This window comes from Tetranychus urticae, chromosome 1, assembly GCF_039701765.1.
Source record: "Tetranychus urticae isolate SD_2017Ah chromosome 1, NJAU_TeUrti_SD_1.0, whole genome shotgun sequence".
NCBI lineage: Eukaryota > Metazoa > Arthropoda > Arachnida > Trombidiformes > Tetranychidae > Tetranychus > Tetranychus urticae.
In genome coordinates this window covers 19,458,069-19,478,380 of record NC_142958.1, presented here as the reverse complement: position 1 = coordinate 19,478,380, position 20,312 = coordinate 19,458,069, and the positions used below count along the sequence as shown (strand labels likewise).

Sequence of the window (20,312 nt, the reverse complement as noted above, 5' to 3'; positions counted from 1 at the left end):
GTGAGTTTTAAGATGCATAATACAGCATCGAAAATTAAGTTACACCTTGTTTTTAGTATCTTTGAACATTGAAAGCCACTTTAATCCAAAAAATACTGTCAGTGGTTAAAGATTATCAAAGGCAACACAGATTAATAAATATCATCGAAGCCAAAATCTTAATTTCCAATAATCCTTAATTTAATTCCTATTCTGTATTCAGTTTATTTGTGTAATCAGTTTTCCTGATTGACAGCAAAAATCCATAAATTCAAACTTCGATTGATTTAGTATGATTACTGTTAATATTTGCCTTTAAACTGATTTTTCAATTAACCTTTTAATTATTGAAGATGAACTGCTAAGGGAACAAAATTAGCTCAATTTCAGTTCCAAAATTTGTCATGAAATTGAAAAATAAATGAAGTTTTTAAGCTCAAAGGAAAAGTTTTGTTACGATTAACGGATGGTTCAAAGCTCCATCTGTTGGTATCAAAAGAAGGTAAGTTTATGTTATTTTCCAGTTTCTCCCTCAAATGTTCAGCATTATGTGAAGACTGACTGGGAAGAAGCAGGTTTTTTTACGAAACTAGAAAATCAATAAATCATTGTTAGTCTAATGAAACTGTGTGTTGTATTTTTTCAATTGTTCAATTCTAGTCTCACTGTTAACCATTGATAGAGATTTAATCTACACCAGTTAATTAGACTATTGTTTACCAACATTACACAATGTGTGCTTCAAGTTGATCAATATAATCGAGTAATATATTAATATAATATACACTGACTGTGGAACTGTTATATTTGTGTTATTTTTTATCAATATACATTTCATTCGTCCAATCCTGTTTCATTGGTGTGTTTCTTGTGTCTACATTATTATTTTACTATTTCATCTGATTGAGTTACATTTTTTAGTAGTTTTTTAATGTTCATATTTTACCAGTTTTATCACCAATCCATGGATCAATCAAAAAGGTAAATATAAATTTAATAATTTATCTAAATTAATGTCTCTCATTTTTGCCTTAACATTCCCTCCATTATTATCATAACTCTATGTAACCCCATAATATTGAATATTAGGCGTTAGTTATATTTCAACTCATGTCAACCTACAAGACACTATTTATTATCAGAATTATTCACGGAATATTTTTTCACTCAACTAAAATGTGATTGAATATTTACTTGTCATTTTGATTACATTTTCATCCAATGTAATCTCAATTATTTCATCCAAGTTCAATAGTAAAATCTTTGCGAGTCAATAAAGTTACTGATTGACATGGAAAAATACAAATCTCATGTTAAAATCTCATGTTTTTTTCTGATGAATTATCAATAATAGACTAATATCATTTGTGAAAATATCAAACATTTTATTACAATTTTAAATGATTAACATTAATGTTTCTTTTCTCATGTACCTTATCAATAATTACATTGTATACCAGTTTACTTATTAAACGATATTGATCGGAGTGAAGATGGTAGAGTTGCACTCATCTTTTCAATCTCTCGATCTACTGTTACCTGACTCTGAAAGTTAATTAGAAATTAGAGAAGTTGATTGTTTTCTTCTAAATTAATGTTTTTTTTCATTAATAGATTAGAAAATTAAGAAGAATCAAGTTACAGCTTTCATAAGGATTAAGACCTCAGCTTGAATTTAACCAATTATTCAGTTCATAGACAAGTTAATGAGTAAAAAAATTGTTGTAAATTTGAAACAAATTTGAAGCAATCAAATGAAACAAAGGAAAGTCTGTTGATCAATGTACAAAATTTAATATGAAACAGACAAATTAATTGGTTGAAAGCCAATTTTAGTCGGCTAAATGCTGATGATTTATCATACAATTATACAACAATTTGCTTACTTAATTGAACAATTAAACGTTGAGCAAGAAAAATGAAGAAAGTTAAAAGGATAGATTCAATTCAAGCTTGATAAATGGATATCACAGTTGATGGTAATTTTGTATGTTATCATGTAACATTACAATACATTTTTACCTCAAACAGAATCACTATTATTATGTAGAAATCAAGTTAATTTTAAGCTTTACATAAAGCTGAATGTGATTCATTGTTGGGAACCACTAATATGGAAGCCAATCCAATGTAATTTAAACCCAATATAATTCAATCCAATTTGCATGAAACAAAAAAAACACAACAAATCACATTTTCTGTATATGTTATGTACAAGTGTTTGCCTTGAGAAACCATCAAGGCAAACACAAAAGCTTCATCTCAAAGATACTTTTTCATTCTGTATTCATCTAGTTGGCGAAATAAGAGAAAAAGGTTGAGAATTCATGAAATTGATGAGATGATAAAGTTGGAGACTTGAACATGATCATCAAGAGCAACACAGTTGCGAGTAAAGAGACAAATAATTGAAAAAGATTGAAAAAGACGGACATGAGAATAAACAAAGATTTATGTTAACCTTGTACAATCAAATTGATTATTTGATTTATTTTGTCTCCATCTTTCACTTTATCTTGACCCATTAATGAAAACAATTGAAATAAAATCGTTGAGCTGACAGTTTTCGTTTTTGCAACTGTCCCTTATCTTGTAGCAATTGGTCGACTAGGAGTTGTCCTCTTGAGTCAACCCTTTGTTTTTATAAAATAATGCATGTATTTCATCTTTTTTTTTTGTTGTTTCTCTGTTTTTTATTCAAATTGTAAATACAGTGAGGTGAAAGCCAACAATTTAATCTAATTATAATGTTATTTAATTGTGATATATATTATTAATTGCTATTTTTGGGGCCAAGGAGAGTTAAAAAGCATCCTTTTAAAAGTAATCCTTATTACATTTTAAGAATAGTATACTTTATTCCACTCTTCATCTTGTGTTTCTTTTTTTCCCTCTCCTTTACATCTTTCTTTCTGGAAGATTTTACAAGATTCTCCTGTTCCTTTATTTTAACATTGATTATCTAACTAGATTTACTGCAAACAGTGTAGTCTGAGCTTTTGATATGCAATTTCAAATATTTTTGATTTGATGTGTTGATTTTATCGAAAGAAGTTCTTATTTAAAAAGAGTGCAGGCATAAAGTCGAGCATTCGAGTTAAGTTTCGAGTCTTGGTAGGTTTGTAGAAGAATAAAAATTTAGTTCATTAGAGTTATTAAATAAATTCTCCGATTGATAGAATCGAGGCCAAAGTTGAAACTTGGATCGGCTTTGTTCAATTATGGAAGTAGTGTTACTCAAAATAAGTGTTTTTTCTGGTTGACCATCAAAAGCTACACCATTTACTTTTACATTACTTTTATAATTTAACAAAGGCGATCGAAATTTCAACTTTGAACTGGTTTTTCTCAAAAACTGTGGATCAGAGAAATTTTTAAATCGCACAAACAGACTCAGGTTTTATGTCCCTGCAAACTAACAGAGTCTTAATTCGAAATAAATTAATTTTTACCCGTTTTTGCCCATTTGTGTCAATTTATGCATAAAGTGACAAATTGTTTTGGCGCCCTCTATTGATAGAAAATATCCCCAAATTTTGGGACTGGGCCAATCTTCACCAAAAACTATACAGTAAATTTCGACCCTTATAGCAAGCTATTCTGAAGATTTCATCAAAATCGTGATTATTATTTTTGAGTTATCGTCGAACAAAAATTCTCATTTTCACCTCATATGTCTTCGCTTCGCTCAGACAATAATAACTCTAATCACTTTCCCTTTTCTCTTTTCTTCTTTCGACAGATTAAACCTTAAAATGGTAAACTATAAAAAACAATTAAACCTCTAGTCAACATTAGGTTAATCAAAAAGCAAGCATAAAATAATCCACGCAAAGATAAATAAACAGAGCAACAACATTTTCTTCATTATTGCTATCATCAACTGGGACACAATCAGTATCATCATTTTGATAAACATCGAAAGAGAGGAAAAGAATCTGTACTTCCGTGGCATTTTTCAAAATTATGGCGGCATGTTGCCCTGACAATTTATCCTGAGCGAACGATCAGTTAATCTTTGGAATCATTTTTGTTTGTCTTTTTATATCTTTGGTTTATACTTTTGGCTATTCAAACCTTTCTTGTTGAAACATGTTAACCAGCTCGTTATCGATGGATGAAGATAAGGAAAATAATGCAAATGTCTCAGACATGGAGACAGGTTTCCAAAATAACTTTAATCGCCGTATTCGTGCAAGGAAAGGTGCTCTTAAAAAGAAAAACATTTTCGAGGTTAAGCAACACAAATTTATGCCTCGTTTCTTCAAACAACCAACCTTTTGCTCTCATTGTAAAGATTTTATTTGGGGATTTGGTAAACAAGGTTTCCAATGTCAAGTGTGCTCATTTGTTGTCCACAAGAGATGCCATGAATTTGTCTCCTTTACCTGCCCTGGCATTGACAAGGGCTATAAAGGAAGCGATGATACCCGTACCAAGCATTCATTTATCGTTTACACCTTCACTTCTCCCACCTTCTGTGACCACTGTGGTTCTTTATTATATGGACTACTTCATCAAGGATTTAAGTGTAAATCATGTAACATGAATGTTCACAAAAGATGCCAAGAGAGTGTCCCTAATCTATGTGGCTGTGATCATACTGAACGGCGGGGTCGCCTTGAATTAAAGGCATGGATTGAATGCAATAAATTGATCTGTGAAATTCGGCAAGGTAAAAATCTTCTTCCAATGGATCCTAATGGTTTGTCTGATCCTTATGTCAAATGTAAAATCATTCCTGATGGAGGTGAAGGCGTTAAACGTAAAACTCGAACCATTAAAGCAAATTTAAATCCTCAATTCCACGAAACATTAGTTTTTGATTTGAAACCAGATGATAAGGATCGAAGATTATTGATTGAAGTTTGGGATTGGGATCGAACCTCACGAAATGATTTTATGGGCTCGCTATCATTTGGTATCTCAGAGTTAATGAAACGTCCGGTTGAAGGTTGGTTCAAATTGTTGACTCAAGAGGAAGGTGAATACTATAATGTTCCGGTTCCTCCGCCGGATGCAGACATTTTAGAGATAACGCGGCAACAGAGAACAGGATTTTCATCTTCCCTTGCACCAACCCCTCCACCGCCACTTGGTACATCTTCCTCCGTAACTTCACCTTCTGGCGGTGTCAGTGGTTCCCGGTCATTGTCCAGAGCTGGATTAGAAGGTTTAGATGGTCGTTTCACGTCCGAGTTACCTCATAATATGGGTAAACAAGATGTTATTCGTGCATCTGATTTCAATTTTATTATGGTGCTAGGTAAAGGCTCTTTTGGTAAGGTTATGTTAGCCGAGAGGAAAGGAACCGATGAACTTTATGCAGTTAAAATATTAAAGAAAGACATTATCATTCAGGATGATGATGTTGAATGTGCCATGGTGGAAAAACGAATACTTGCCCTCTCAGAGAAGCCACCTTTTTTGGTTCAACTTCATTCCTGCTTCCAAACAATGGATCGGCTCTATTTTGTCATGGAATATGTCAATGGAGGTGATTTAATGTTTCAAATTCAGCAAACTGGTAAATTTAAAGAACCTGTAGCTGTTTTTTATGCCGCTGAAATAGCAATTGGTTTATTTTATCTCCATTCTCGTGGTGTTATTTATCGTGACTTAAAACTGGACAATGTGCTTCTCGATCAAGAGGGTCACATTAAGATTGCCGATTTTGGAATGTGCAAAGAAAACATTTATGGTGATCGGACAACGAAAACTTTTTGTGGTACACCAGATTATATAGCACCAGAAATTATTCTTTACCAACCTTATGGTAAATCGGTTGACTGGTGGGCCTACGGTGTTTTGTTATATGAAATGCTGGTGGGTCAGCCTCCGTTTGACGGAGAAGATGAAGAAGAACTGTTTGCGGCGATTACTGATCACAATGCTTCTTATCCTAAAAGCCTTTCAAAAGAAGCCAAAGATGTCTGTAAAGGTTTCTTAACCAAAAATCCTAATAAACGATTAGGATGTGGAGCATCTGGTGAAGAAGATATTCGTATGCATCCATTTTTCCGTCGAATTGATTGGGAAAAGATTACTGCTCGTGAGGTTCAACCTCCTTTCAAACCCAAGATTAAACACCGTAAAGATGTTTCCAATTTTGATAAACAGTTTACTTCGGAGAAAACTGATCTCACTCCAACAGACAAGCTGTTTATGATGAATTTGGATCAAACAGAGTTTGCTGGATTTTCCTATCTTAATCCAGAATTTATTCAACACATCTGATCAAAATTATAATCACTTTAAAAAATACAAAAAAAAGTAATACTAAAGTAACCCATCATCGAGAAACAAAGAAACAAAGATCGCATACCATTGCTATTGTTTTTAAAACAACTACTTACTATTACTTGAGGCAATATTTTAATTCAAAAGAATATTAATTCAGCACCAGATGAAGAAACATTCAACATTTTCATTTCAATCGAATTTTTATTATTTGACTTTTTCTAGTCTTTCCACTTATCATTTCTTCTTCTTCTGGCAAATCTGATGATGACGATTATGACAAGCATTCAAATGGCATAACTCAATATTTCCAAATTTTTGATTAACTCTGATTAACTTTTTTTTCATTTTAATCAGCATAATGTTCATACAATCACAATGCCTTCCATGATGAATGACGCTGATGGAGGATAACCTCACCTCACCTGACCCACCTTTATTCCCTCACTGACAAAAATCTCTGGAAGCAAGCAAAAGGAGAAAGCAACCACAAATTAATATATGTTTAATTTAAAATGTCAACACTTTAAAGTTTGCTTGAAATTATTTAGTCTAAGACTGAATTTTACTCACTCATACAATTGATTAATCATTTGAAGTTATTACAGCACTCAACTAGTCTTCATCTTAAACTAATGCTTCATTCAAACTTTAAAGATTCAAGTTAAGTCATTAAGACTGAAAAAATTTTTCTCGATGAATCGACAAAACTCAAATATATTATCACGCTATACTTTTCTAGGGCTACAAAGTAATTTTATTTTATTATCTCACCGATTTTGTTGTTTTTTTCTGTTAATTTTTATCCACATTGTTAATTTCAATCCAATTGATCTCCTTTTTTATTCATTTCAATCCTTTTCCAAATTTGTTGTGTTTTGTTTCGTTTTTGCGTCAAGACCAAAAGAATTAAGAAATTTATGTAAATATATTGACACCAATCGAGTTTGTCGACTAATCTAGTTTGTTAAATTATATTGAAATTGGATTGTTGCCTTGTTTTTCTTTGTAAATTATTATTATTGAACCAATCAACATTCCAGTTTCACATTGATGATTAGTCATTAAAACCAATAACCAGATGATTCCTGTAATAGATTGAATCTTCTGAATATGAAATAAATAGTGTACAATTACAATACCAATTTAGTATCAATATATATTCAATGTTACATCACATTAGATGCTCTTTTTCCAGCCACTGAAACTGTATTTTCAATCCGAATATGAACTTCTTTCAAAGCTTATATTATTTCTCGTTCATTCATTTGAATTCAATTAAATTCAGATAACGCATCAAAATGATTTGACGATGAAAGATCTTCTATTATATTCTGGATTAATAAATACTATCCTTTTTGAACAAGTATCGGCCTATTGTGTTTTCCATTTTTCTTAATCAATCAATGTTTTCACTTTGATTAACGAGTCAAATTCCGATTCAGTTATTATTAGAAGAGTCAAATATCATTGTGATTAGAGGTACTTTATGCAGTTTATTTGACCAAAGATTACAGAATAATTTAACCTTAAATAGCTACATTTACTGACTCAACAATTATGAGAAAATCCAAAAAAATGAACAATCAAAAAATAGATTGGTTTGTTGATTTGAATCAAGGAGAAGAATTTCACAAAAATCGAACAGTTATGGGACAATCATTCGAATTATTTGATAACATGGTTTCGAAGCGAGAAGATGCTACTGACATTGTCCATATACAATTAACGTATTTTAATATTAAATTTACAAGAAGAAAATGTAAAAGAAATTATATGAATATCTTCAATAAGAAATAGATGAGCCTTTAAAATAAAATTTTCATTTTATTTGAATTACGTAAAAATCATGGACAATTTAATTTAACTGGACAATAGACTGTTTAAATCATTTGGGTGGTACGTGTTGAGCTAAAAGCGCACCATATTGAGAGATACTTTGGACTTTAGGAATGTTTCCACTTCCCATTAACTGATCATAATAAGTGGATCCAGTTGATTGTATGCTTCCCACTGATGGTGATTTAGGTAAAACTGAATGATCATCAGTACGGTCTGATGATGGGCGATGATGTCTTGAGCGTTCCTTCAGACGTGCTGCTCTCCTATGTAACGCCTTAGCATTTTGATTTCTGAGTTTACAATAGAATAAAAAAACAACAAATATCAATATGATGACGACGACTGAAAAAGCGGTGATTAGAGTTGTATCGTCGGTTATATCTCCATTTTCCTCTGGTGGTGTTACCGTTGATGTTTGATTTGCACCACCTTGCAAAAATAGTGATTCAGCATCATTCCTATCCAAAGTGACATCATTCATTGAGCTGAGATCTGTTTCATCGACTGCGAATTTGCTCAGATACCAAATTTCTACGCAAAATTAAACTGGGCGAAGATAAAATATTTTTTGACATTAAAAAATGTTAACTCTCAACATTAAATATATAAAATAAACAAAATAATTAACCATTGTTATAAAGGATAATGAAAGATTCTGCAAGATGGTATAAAATTTGGTTCATCTAATCTTTTGTCTTACCAAATTTAAAGTGTAATTTTCGCTCTTTTGAATTCAAACGATTAAGTTGATTGATATTCAATGGTATGAAGAAGAAGATGGCGGACTTAAAAACAATGGAAATGTATTTTACTTTCAAAACAAGTCTTAATATCAATAAAAAATTAGTCACAAATTTAGTTGAAAGAAATGGAGTGTCAATCAATAATATTGCTGATGGGTCAGCGGTAAATATCAATGTTGCTTGAGTCACTGATCAAAAGGTGAACGGAAGTATATAATACTCAAAGATGAAGATACGGTCACTTATTTGACTTTTCTTTTTTTAGGTGTACCTTTTCTAGATTTTATTCGTTTGGACTTTCGATTACTCGACTGCTGTTCATCTTCGAAATCCTCATCTTCCTCTTCATCAGCGGCGCCATTGCCATATTTAGCAGCCAGTCTGTCAACCAAAGATGTGAAATTCTGTTTGTGACGCGCTTGAATGGCCTTAACCAAATCATCATCGGCCATAACATCTTTTCCTTTAGATTTTTCTTTTTCTCTTTTTTTAGCTTCCCTTTCCGCAGCTTTGGCCTCTCTTTCAGCTTTCCTTAATCGTTTTGCTCTCTTCGCTTTAGGCTCATTAGTAAAAGCTTCAAAAGCTGGGAGTTCATCGGCTTCAATTAGCTCTTCAATCATAGCCCTGTGTCGCTCTTCATCAAACCCAATCATTGACTCAGAAATAGGATCAAGGTCTCCTTCATATCGAATGTACAATTCTTTCAGATCATTTTTCTCCTCTTCAGAATTGGTATATTTTTCGATGTAACTTTCAATGTCAGTTTTGGAAATCTCTGGAAACAAACATCTCCAATAATCATACCAATTTGCTTCACTGTCTTCCATATCATCCTCGGAAACAACACCACTGGCATCATAAATTTCTCTTTTAGACTTGTCCGTTAAAACAAAACTGACCTTAGCAAGAACTTGAAATTTAGCTGTGATTGGTTTCTTTTCCTCCTCGCTGGCACTAGGAAATCTATCAGGATGATGTTTTAAACTGAGACGCCGAAAAGCTTTTTTGATTTCCTCTTCACTGGCATCTTTGTCAACTCCAAGAACCTCGTAAAGATCTTTAGTTCCAAAGAACGATTCACAATCCTTAATTAAACCCATATTATTTAAAAACTAAGACAATAATAATCAACAAAGTTACAATTCAAGTGTAAGGTGATTTAATAAAGACTTAAAATGTTTTGGCGCCTTCAGTGGAGACAAAAACTAAACCAACAGCTGTAATGGCATCTAGTGGTACAGAAAGCTACTATCAGTTAGCGCTCGTTGCAACAACTCAATTGTAAACATTTAATTACATTATACAATTTTAAAATCCAGTATCGATAATAAATTAATAAGTATCTTCATATCTGAATCAATGTGACTTTGACTAGAACAATGCCTTTTGAAGAACCTTCCAGATATCTCAATAACTTTATAACAATCCAGCTAGAAGTGATCTTTCATCAATAAAACTGTTCTGCTCAAAATTAATGTTGCTCTCATCTTTCCATTGGATAAATTGCATGGATGCTTTGATTTAATGTTGCCTTTTTAACCTACCTTGACAGTATTTAAATAATCTGACTTTATTTTGTTAAAAAATGTATCTTAATATCTCGTCGTTTACCAGCAATTCAACATTACTAAAACATGAATATGCACAATCGACAATTTTCAAAGGTTAATCCAGGGCTTGCCCAAAATTGCTAATCAGTCACCGATTAGTTGATCTATTTAGCATCTTCCGTATCTTACCTAGAGAGATATTATGAATGACATAAGCTCATCAAAACAAAGCTCATCAGAAAAACATAAGAATTTAAATTGTGTTGTGGTAATCAAATTGTTTCTCCTAGTAGCTCCAATTTCTTGGTAACCTACTTCATCCTTTTCCTTTCGCTATTTCTCTTTCGTTCTCTCTGACTTATCTTCCGATCCATTCTTGCTATTATCTGATATAAATGGTGATATAGCAGATGAGGGGAGGAGGGAAAGAACCTCAAAATATACTGTCTATTAGCCAAGTAGTATGTATTTTGGAATGAGATGAGGAAGAAAGTTAACAGTGTAAACAGTTGAGTTGGAATCTGTTTCATCAAGAACTTCACTATTATTATTATCATCATCATTTTTCATAATTGTGATTAAAACACTTTTTAAGAAGAAATCAAAGCAAACACAATAATTGTCTAAAGAAGAAATAAATCAACCAGTACATCAAATTCCAAGGGCAACAATAACAACCTGTTGGTAACAGAAATCACTGAAAAATTTGTCCAAATTAACAGTTCAAGGTTATTTATCCCAACATCTAGCATCAGCAAAAAAATTAACCGACAATTTAGCAAAAATCAAACGAAAAGGGAAAAATTTTGAGCCTTAAAACCATTAGTTATCATTCAGCAACAATGTTAATGATATTTAGAGGCAAAAGACGAACTGAGCTTCAACTGATTCTTATTTAAACGAGTAAATACAGTTTCTGTCTCATAATTTATCCAAACAACAAGAATGGCTTGTAAAGGAATGAATACAATGAATGAACGGAATCTGGAATAAATATCTTCGATATATATCTTTCGATATCATGGACCATTGAAACCATCAAGAACAATGGTTGATTGTAATAATGAAAAGCTTAAAATAGCAGCAATAACTGTGAATAGTTTGGGCTCAATTCAAGAATGATTAATAAGTCTCGCTCGTTTTGCCGTCTTGCTAATCACAATTGATTATCGTACCAAAACCAGCATCTATATCAATCGCCATTTGGATTCGTCTTTTTTTCCCAATTTTTTTCTCTCCTCAAACCAGAAAAATGCTAAAAACCGCAAAAATTATGGCAAGTTATGTGAAGATGAAGACAAAAATTTGTAATTTTTTTTCCTTCCAAAGGATAACTTGATTTAATGAAAATGGTGAAGCCAGAGGAAAGTAATAGCATAGGAATTCTCAGCCTCTTGCCTTCGCTTCTCCTTCGACTTGGCTTAAATCGTAAAGAGCCTGAAGAAGAAGACGAATAAGATGATAATGTTGATGAGAGAAGAAGAGAAAGAAAAGTAAGAGACAGAGAAAGAGAACTAAATTGGTGAACTTACTGAAGAGCAAGACCAAAAATAGCGAAGAAAAGTGCCTTCACTTTTTATCGAGCTTCCCTACTATTCTCCTTCCTCATCTTCCTTTCATCATTATCTTCAGCTTTTCTCTCTCGATCTGTTCGTCTCTTCCCTTTCATCTTTCCTTTTCTCTTTCTTTAACCTTCCTTTGCGAAAAAAGAACTTTCAATTCTAATCTTAGGACGTGAAAATGTTTTGAAACTTTCTCCAAAACAAGTGTTAAGGAGGGCCACTTTAGCTGAAAGATGATTCTGCTCCACTAATAGGTTTATCGAGCATGCCAACCAAATTAATATCATGAAATTCATGCACCGTGTATTAACCATTTTCTCGAGTGGCTCTAGAGGGAAGGAAAAAGAAGAAGAAAAAAAAGAAAACAGAATTTAGAAGAAAGTTTTTTTTCAAAAAGCAAAACAAAAGTTAAGTGATAAAACCACAATTAAACGCGAACCATCATCACAAATATAACATACTCGTGGACTCTTTATCCTTGTTCATTTACAGTCTCTTTATTGTTCCTTGTTCTTGTATTTGTTTGTTGTTTCGCTGCCTTTGCAATTGTCGTCTATTCACCGTTTCACCTAGAAAACAACTTTAGAGTTAAAGTTTATCTACAGAATTGTTCAACCGATTTAATAGAAAATTTAAAAATATTTACAACAATATTTACCTTCAATAATAAGATATCACCATGAGTTCCTCATCCGTTAGAACGACTAAATATATGTACAAATCATCCGGTGGTGGTGGACATTTGGATCTTGAATATGGAACCGATATTGGAGCCCTCACCAGGCTTGAGGTAAGTGTCCGTTAAATGTTAAACTCTGGTTAACACCAAATGAAAACCTAAACAGATTTAAAGATAGAAAACGATTTTACTCAATCATCTAGAGTCAGATTTACTTACAGTTATTCTGGTTCTATTGCTTTTGAAGATGTCAGTCAATTTGACTTTAAGGTCAACTCGGGTTTACCCATTTCTGGGTAAATCTGTATTCAATGTTCAATTTATCATATCATAACTATTTCTATTTAAACATTGGTTGATTCATCCATTGATTTTTTTTGTATTACAGGATAAGATTCGACTTCTCCAAGAAGATTTGGAAAGTGAACGGGAACTTAGACAAAGGGTAAGACTGACAATAATCTACAACTATTTGGATAAAAAACAATTACTAATGGATTTGTGTGAAAAAAAGTAAATAATTGTCAACTGAAGGATGAATAGGCTTTTGTTTCCAAGATTAACCAACAATCAGGTCAATATTTTGCAAACCTGTGTGAATATTTATGTTAATCTTGGTGAAAAAAGTTTTTGAGTAACCTTCATCTAATTTTCTTCATTCCTCAGCTCAAATTTCTGGTGATGAAGAAGATGATAATGATGCTGATGCTGATTATGATGAGTCAAGGGAAACTGAGTAATCCAAGGAAAGGGAAAGAAAACTTAAAATAGATTGTAAACTGTTGCAGAAAGGTTACTCAAAATCAAATCAATGTTGATTTTTGTAACAAATCAACAAATGATTCGAATGAAAATTAATCTAAAAAAATTAAACATTCAAACAAACTGAAATTTCAATTTGTGAATGTAACTTAAGCGGAAATTGTCCAGTTTAGCCAAACGTTCAGTGAAATAATTTACTAGTTTTGAGATTTTGATCAGCTACGATTGAATGAATCCTTATCTTATTGAAAAGCTTATCAACCTTCTTCCTTTTCCTGATCTTTGCCATGATAGATTCTAGCGATGAAATAGTCTGGATAGAAATTGAAGAAAAATTGAAAAGGTTATTAGACAGATTTTATCTTTCAAGAGCCAGAAATATTTTTATGCAAAAAGCTTCATCAAATGTCTCTTTTTTGAGTCAAAATTATGGTGTAAAATTATAGTTAACCATATCTTTTCACATTCTAGTTGGATGATGATTGCTTGACTCAGTGAGTATAAATTATTAAAAGAAGTGACTAACGAAGAGAAACAGAAAAAAGACAGAGGAAAGTGATTCCAATAACAGGGGAATTCTCGGTGTTTTGTCTCTTAACGTTGATCTTATTTTTCTTGCTATATGTAGATCTTATTCTCCCTCTTAGGAACTTCAGGAAAAAAAACTTCAGAGATGATAGTAAAAAATGCAGCTCAGAAAGAGATAGAAAGAAAGAGAGAGAGGAACAGAATTTTAGAGATAAACTGAGGAGCAAGACCAAAAATAGCGAGGAAAGTGTAGCTGTTTCAATGAGCGAGTTTTCCACTATTCTTTACACTCATAATCATTATCATCAGCATAATCATCCTCGCCCGAATCAGTTTCTCCTCTTTCCTCTCTTCCAAACTATTCAATCTTTAATTCTAATCTTGGGTTGATCCTTTTCAATTCTTTACGCTGCTAAAATGAAAGACAAAGAGTAAAATAGATAAATTAGAATAGAAACTCAATGAGAAAATTCAAAGTATAAAAAATATGAAAAAAATAATCACCAAGAAAATACCATTAAGATTGGAGCAATTGTTTGAAATGCTGAACGTAACCATTCTTTGCCATAACTATTGCCACCACCACAGCAAGAATATTCATATTATCGATAATCTTTAGCTTTGACACCAAGAATATTTGATTTGCTTGGTTTCCAGATTCTGGCGAGTTTAAGGTGTGCTGATAAGAAATCAGTCCATCCACTTATAGACACAGCAATCTATCGGCTTAGAGATCGTTTGCATCAATGATATCGGATTATATTGACGATTTTCCATGTACTTTCATTACCACTTGTTGCTTGTTGTTTCTAAGCTATTCATGGAAGATATTTTCGTCAAGCTTTGCCTGTATCTTGTATAAATGGTGGAAAATGATGTAACTCTTTTGCTCCCTTTATGATTAGCCATTTCCAGTGCCCATTGATTCGTAGTAAATCATTCATCAGCATGTAAAACTTTATCCAAGGTTAACCTGCAAGTTTATTCCAGAGTTTCTAAATTTGTTACCATGTGATTGATTTTGCTTTTACAAGCTGAAAAGTTGATCCTTCAAATGAACAACATGAATAATGAGAGGTGAGGAGAAAGAAAAAAGATTGAGAAAAGATGAGAAAAAACGATAAAAAAGGGAGACAGTTGTTATTCAGAGGAAAGCCATGATGAGATAAAAATGGACAGAAAAATTGCCAGGAGAGAAAAGTGAAAAGTGTTTCTTCTTCATTCATCTTTGGACTTTATTTTACTCTTAGGTTATTAGGAAAAGGGGCACAAAAATATTTCAACGATTCAAGATATATTGACATTCTAAAAGTGTATAGATGAATTTTACTTCTTACTTCTTCTGTTTTTTTCCAATTAATCACGACTGGCAAACATCCAGATTCTGTTCGAAATCAAATACATATAAGTACATATAACAGCTTCGAGTTTTTTCACGGAAGATTCAAGCAAGTCAAAAGACATGGAGACTGTGTCTTTGGAAAAAAAATTATTTCCAGGATTCCTTCTCCACCTTCAATCTTTCTCTTCTTTCTTTTTCTTCTTGTCTCTTTCTTCATCAGTCTCTACTTTCTCGTTCTCATTCTGTTTTACACCCTAAAAGAAACAGAGACAAAAAGCTTAATAGAAGGTGCCAAAATTTACCAATACTAAATGCTCTAAGAATACACTTTTTAACGGTTTCAAATTGACTGCCAAGTAGATCGGTAAATTTGGACTGCTTAGTTCACTAACCTACCTAGAAACTTTACTTTTACTCTGGCGATGATAAAAATAAAAATTTATCAAAATTTAATTTTCATTACATTTTTAAACATATTTTCATATGATAATTACCTTGATAACTGTTTCCTAAATGGAAATGAAATTGGGACTAAACAATTGATCCTTGAAGTTATCCTTTTTCTGGGGTTGTTTAAAAAAAACAATCTCATCAAGTTGACAATTACAATTTCTGACAAATCCTTTGACATTTGTTTCTTTGACTTCTGTTTATTCTGAATTTGAATGGAAAAGAAAAAAAGAAAAGATTATTGCATGAAGATGAAGTTTTTGCTTCAATAGTTTACCTCATGTTGTAAAGCTGATTGGTTATGAATTGATTATTTGACCAATGGTTTGTGTTTCCATTTTTAGATCGAACGTGAAAAATCCGACTTGACTGTCCAATTGATGAGCCTTTCTGAGCGACTCGAGGAGACAGAAGGTTCAAGTGAAACTTACGTAAGTCGTCTAGCAATAAAATCGGAAAGATTGTAACGGGTTTAATTGATTGATGCATACTTTTGTAACTTGACATTTATATCAGGCTGAGATGAATAAGAAGCGAGATTCTGAGCTTGCTAAGCTTAGGAAATTGTTGGAAGATGTTCATTTGGAGAGCGAAGAGAATTCTCATCATTTGCGATCAAAACACCAAGCTGCCATTGCTGAGATGCAAGATCAAGTTGATCAATTGCAAAAGGCCAAGAACAAGTTAGTAAAAATATTTAATTGGCAATCTATTAAGTTTATAATAGATGGCAAAAAGACAGAAAAAGCTCACTTTTAAGAGACTGAATAAATGATATAAATTGTTTAACCATTTTGTTAGGTCTGACAAGGAAAAGCAAAAGTTCCAAGCTGAAGTTTATGAGCTTTTGAACCAAATTGAGACTGCCAACAAGGATAAATTGGTTATCCAAAAGACTGTTGAAAAGTTGGAACACACTGTTCACGAATCCAGCATCAGAATTGAAGAGTTAACCCGAACAGTAAATGAAGTTACCTCAACAAAGAGTCGATTATCCCAAGAGAATGCTGAGTTGATCAAGGAAGTTCACGAGTATAAGGTTCATCTAGAGAATGCCAACCATTTCAAGACCCAATTGGCAACTCAATTGGAAGACACCAAACGACGATTAGAGGATGAAGAAAGGGTAATTTCTGCGAGGAAAAATGTACAATTAATATTACTGTCTAACATCGATTGTTTTTACTTACTTTTTTTAGAAACGATCTTCCCTTGAAAATCATTGCCACACCATTGAAATCGAATTGGAATCTCTTAAAGTCCAACTTGAAGAGGAATCAGAAGCCCGTTTGGATATTGAAAGGCAATTAGCTAAGGCTAATGGAGACTGTGCTTCATGGAAGTCTAAATACGAGGCTGAGCTTCAAGCTCACAACGATGAAGTTGAAGAACTTCGGTGAGTAAAATTTGATTTCAGCTATTTTTTCTGTCCAAAAAATATTTCATTTCTAACCATTTTATTCTTGAAAACAGACGAAAGATGCAACAAAAGATTTCTGAATATGAAGAACAGCTCGAGGCATTACTCAATAAGTGTAGCTCTCTTGAAAAGCAAAAGTCTCGACTTCAAAGCGAAGTTGAAGTACTCATCATGGACTTGGAGAAGGTAAATATCGAGCGATTAAATAAAGTTACAGATGAAAATAATACAATCATGAATTTTCCTTACAGGCAACAACTCATGCTCAAAACTTAGAGAAGAGATGTGCTGCTCTTGAACGATCAAACTTGGACTTGAAGACCAAGGTTGATGAGCTCAATGGACTATTAGAGAGTACCCAACGTGATTTGAGAAACAAGATGGCTGAATTGCAGAAGTTGACACATGAATATGAGAAATTGAAGGATCAAAAGGATGCTTTGGTTCGGGAGAACAAGAAATTGCAAGGTGGGGTTTTGAGCTAACGAGATTGTCTAAGCGATCATTAGTTATTGAGATTTGGTTGCTAATTTTATTTTTGGCTTTCATTTATGTAGATGACCTTTCTGATGCTAAGTCTGCTCTTAACGATGCTCATCGACGAATCCATGAAATGGAGATCGAGATTAAGCGCCTGGAAAATGAGCGTGAAGAGCTTAGTGCTGCTTATAAGGAATCTGAAGCTATGAGGAAACAAGAGGAAGCTAAAGCTCAACGATTAGCCGCTGAGTTAGCTCAAGTTCGACATGACTATGAACGACGACTTGCTGCCAAGGAAGAAGAATTAGAATCTCTCAGGTAAGAATGAAATATTGAATGATGGTCAAGATTTAGATAATTTATATTCTGTTATGCTTACCCTTTCACAGAAAACAAATGCAAATCGAGATTGAACAGTTGAACATGCGATTAGCTGAAGCTGAAGCCAAATTGAAGACTGAAGTTGCTCGAATCAAGAAGAAGATGCAAGCTCAAATAACCGAACTCGAAATGAGTCTGGATGTTGCCAACAAACAGAACTTAGAACTCCAAAAGACAATCAAGAGACAATCCCTTCAAATCAGCGTAAGTTGTAACATTAGCTCTTAAATTCAAATATTTTGCGAGGGTTAAACTAATTTTTCTAAAATTCTTGTTTTAAACAGGAACTCCAAGCTCATTATGATGAGGTTCACCGACAATTGCAACAAGCCGTTGACCAATTGGGAGCCCAACAACGGCGCAACCAAGCTCTCCAAGCTGAATTGGATGAACTTCGAGTCACCCTTGAGCAAACAATCCGAGCTAAGCGTACCGCTGAGCAACAATACGAGGAGTCCCAAACAAGGATAAACGAATTGACCACAATCAACATCAACTTATCATCAGCCAAGAGCAAATTGGAAACAGAGTACTCTGCTCTTCAAGCCGACTACGATGAAGTCCACAAGGAGTTGAGAGTGAGTATCGCAATAGTGACATTTCCATGTTCCTTTTATCATGATGAATCATCAACTAACCAATACTGTCTTCCATTTAGCTATCTGACGAGAGAGTACAACGATTAACCATTGAATTGAAATCCACCAAAGACATTTTGATTGAAGAGCAAGAACGATATGTTAAGATTGAGTCAATCAAGAAGTCCCTTGAAGTTGAGGTTAAGAGCTTACAAGTTCGTCTTGAAGAGGTTGAAGCTAATGCTCTGGCTGGAGGCAAACGAGTTATTGCCAAATTGGAGAGTCGAATTAGAGATGTTGAGATTGAATTGGAGGAAGAGAAGAGAAGACACGCTGAGACCCAGAAGATTATGAGAAAGAAGGAACACCGAGTCAAGGAGTTGCTCGTACAATCAGAAGAGGACCACAAGAATGTCACTCTTCTCCAAGAAACTTGTGACAAATTGAATGAGAAGGTTAAGGTTTACAAGAGGCAACTCGCTGAAACGGTAAGTTGAAAATTTCGAGAATAAATTTCTGAGATAATTTAATCCTTGCTAATATCCATCTTTTTGTTTCCACTCCAATGCAACAACGACAACCATACATCGAATTAAATTATTGGTTGATTAATGGGGTCCACTTTCGCTGATTTACCAACCATTCACTGATCACATTTGGACATCAAAGGAGGGAATGAGTGCCCAAAATCTATCCCGAGTTCGACGATTCCAAAGAGAATTGGAAGCAGCTGAAGATCGAGCTGATAGCGCTGAAAGCAATCTTTCAATGATTAGAGCTAAGCACAGATCATGGGTAACTACTAGCACAGTTCCTGGTGGAATCAAACAAGTCTTTATAACTGAGAGGGAAGAATCATCTCATTATTAGAATCAATCAATCCCAATCAAAATCCTTTAAAATAAAAAAACCAAATAAACAAATTAAAGCAAACCAAGCCACCTGAGGAAGAAGCAAGATCCATAAAAGGCAGAAAAACCTACCGACGAAAGAAGAACACGTCCACCAATATCTTAAGATCCATTATTAAATTTACATTGTCAATTCGAATGTCAGCCATCAACAACTGCTACAATCAATAACTACAACAAAGACAACAATTAAATTGAGAATTGCGAAAAGAAACATAAGGTGAAGTTAATAATAAAAGAAGAAAGGAACAAAAGGTTGATTCATTTAATTGAGAGGGAAAAGAGAGAGAAAAGGATGATTATGTTGGATTTAAAAGACAATGCACATTTACACTTACATTTACACTTGAATATATATTTAATTCCAAATTTAACAACAAACACTTTTACAAGGGTTAATCAACCTAATTGGGAGAGATGGTGATGATTGATCAAGAAAATTTATCAAACAAATCAATAAAAACTCAAAACAGATTTTGAAAAAAATGAAGACAAAAAAAATAATAACATCACGGAAGACACTTTATGTAACAATAAATATTTACAAAGACAAAAGATAGGTGTAGTTGGTTGTTTATTAAACCAACTAGCCTTACCAACTTGTATCTATCATATTAGCTTTCAATTGGATTGATGGAGGTTTGAAAACAAAAAAAAATGATTAATAATAAAAGAAACAAAACTAAAACAAAAAATACAAGATCGAATATTAATTAGCGCAAATTGGTACTATTCAGCGATTTCAAGTTCATTTCTTCATTGTTTACCAAAAGCGAGATATTGAAAAGAAACGGTGTAATTCAAGCCCGAAGCTTAAGTTAGGAATCTATCTTGACTACCGAGTTTTATTACGATAATAATCACT

At 33.1% G+C, this 20,312-nt stretch overlaps 3 protein-coding genes and 1 long non-coding RNA gene across 16 annotated transcripts; 2 read left to right on the top strand and 2 right to left on the bottom strand.

Annotated features, from left to right (window-relative positions):
* The first annotated feature begins 512 nt into the window (after window positions 1-512).
* Window positions 513-7,360, top strand: LOC107372093 (protein kinase C, brain isozyme-like). 3 transcript variants are annotated; one of them, XM_015940242.3, is made up of 2 exons: window positions 513-960; window positions 3,722-7,360. In XM_015940242.3, exon 2 carries the CDS (start codon window positions 4,072-4,074, stop codon window positions 6,214-6,216), a length of 2,145 nt encoding a protein of 714 aa, XP_015795728.2. In that variant the 5' UTR covers window positions 513-960; window positions 3,722-4,071; the 3' UTR covers window positions 6,217-7,360. The 3 variants fall into 3 exon arrangements, with proteins under 3 accessions (XP_015795728.2, XP_089126386.1, XP_089126385.1); XM_089270260.1 differs by lacking the exon at window positions 513-960 and adding an exon at window positions 2,493-2,802; XM_089270259.1 differs by lacking the exon at window positions 513-960 and adding an exon at window positions 2,584-2,828.
* Window positions 7,361-8,026: 666 nt separating this feature from the next.
* On the bottom strand, window positions 8,027-9,957 carry LOC107372094 (dnaJ homolog subfamily C member 9). Its single transcript, XM_015940244.3, has 2 exons — window positions 9,076-9,957; window positions 8,027-8,607 (listed from the first exon to the last, which is right to left on the bottom strand). The coding sequence occupies exons 1-2, from the start codon at window positions 9,902-9,904 to the stop codon at window positions 8,603-8,605; spliced, it is 834 nt and encodes a 277-aa protein (XP_015795730.1). The 5' UTR covers window positions 9,905-9,957; the 3' UTR covers window positions 8,027-8,602.
* Window positions 9,958-12,315: 2,358 nt separating this feature from the next.
* Window positions 12,316-16,095, bottom strand: LOC107372097 (uncharacterized). 11 transcript variants are annotated; one of them, XR_016201017.1, is made up of 9 exons: window positions 15,955-16,095; window positions 15,722-15,882; window positions 15,624-15,643; window positions 15,223-15,481; window positions 14,390-14,933; window positions 13,884-14,297; window positions 13,556-13,670; window positions 12,815-13,063; window positions 12,316-12,753 (listed from the first exon to the last, which is right to left on the bottom strand). It is a non-coding gene; the product is annotated as an uncharacterized LOC107372097 (long non-coding RNA). The 11 variants fall into 11 exon arrangements; XR_016201014.1 differs by having other exon boundaries at window positions 13,556-14,297; XR_016201015.1 differs by having other exon boundaries at window positions 12,815-13,670.
* On the top strand, window positions 12,317-19,701 carry Prm (Paramyosin). The gene is made up of 13 exons (XM_015940249.3): window positions 12,317-12,706; window positions 12,984-13,040; window positions 16,022-16,108; window positions 16,194-16,360; window positions 16,479-16,803; window positions 16,877-17,073; window positions 17,151-17,283; window positions 17,349-17,565; window positions 17,655-17,895; window positions 17,967-18,162; window positions 18,243-18,536; window positions 18,617-19,024; window positions 19,206-19,701. Exons 1-13 carry the CDS (start codon window positions 12,596-12,598, stop codon window positions 19,404-19,406), a joined length of 2,634 nt encoding a protein of 877 aa, XP_015795735.1. The 5' UTR covers window positions 12,317-12,595; the 3' UTR covers window positions 19,407-19,701.
* The last annotated feature ends 611 nt before the right edge of the window (window positions 19,702-20,312 follow it).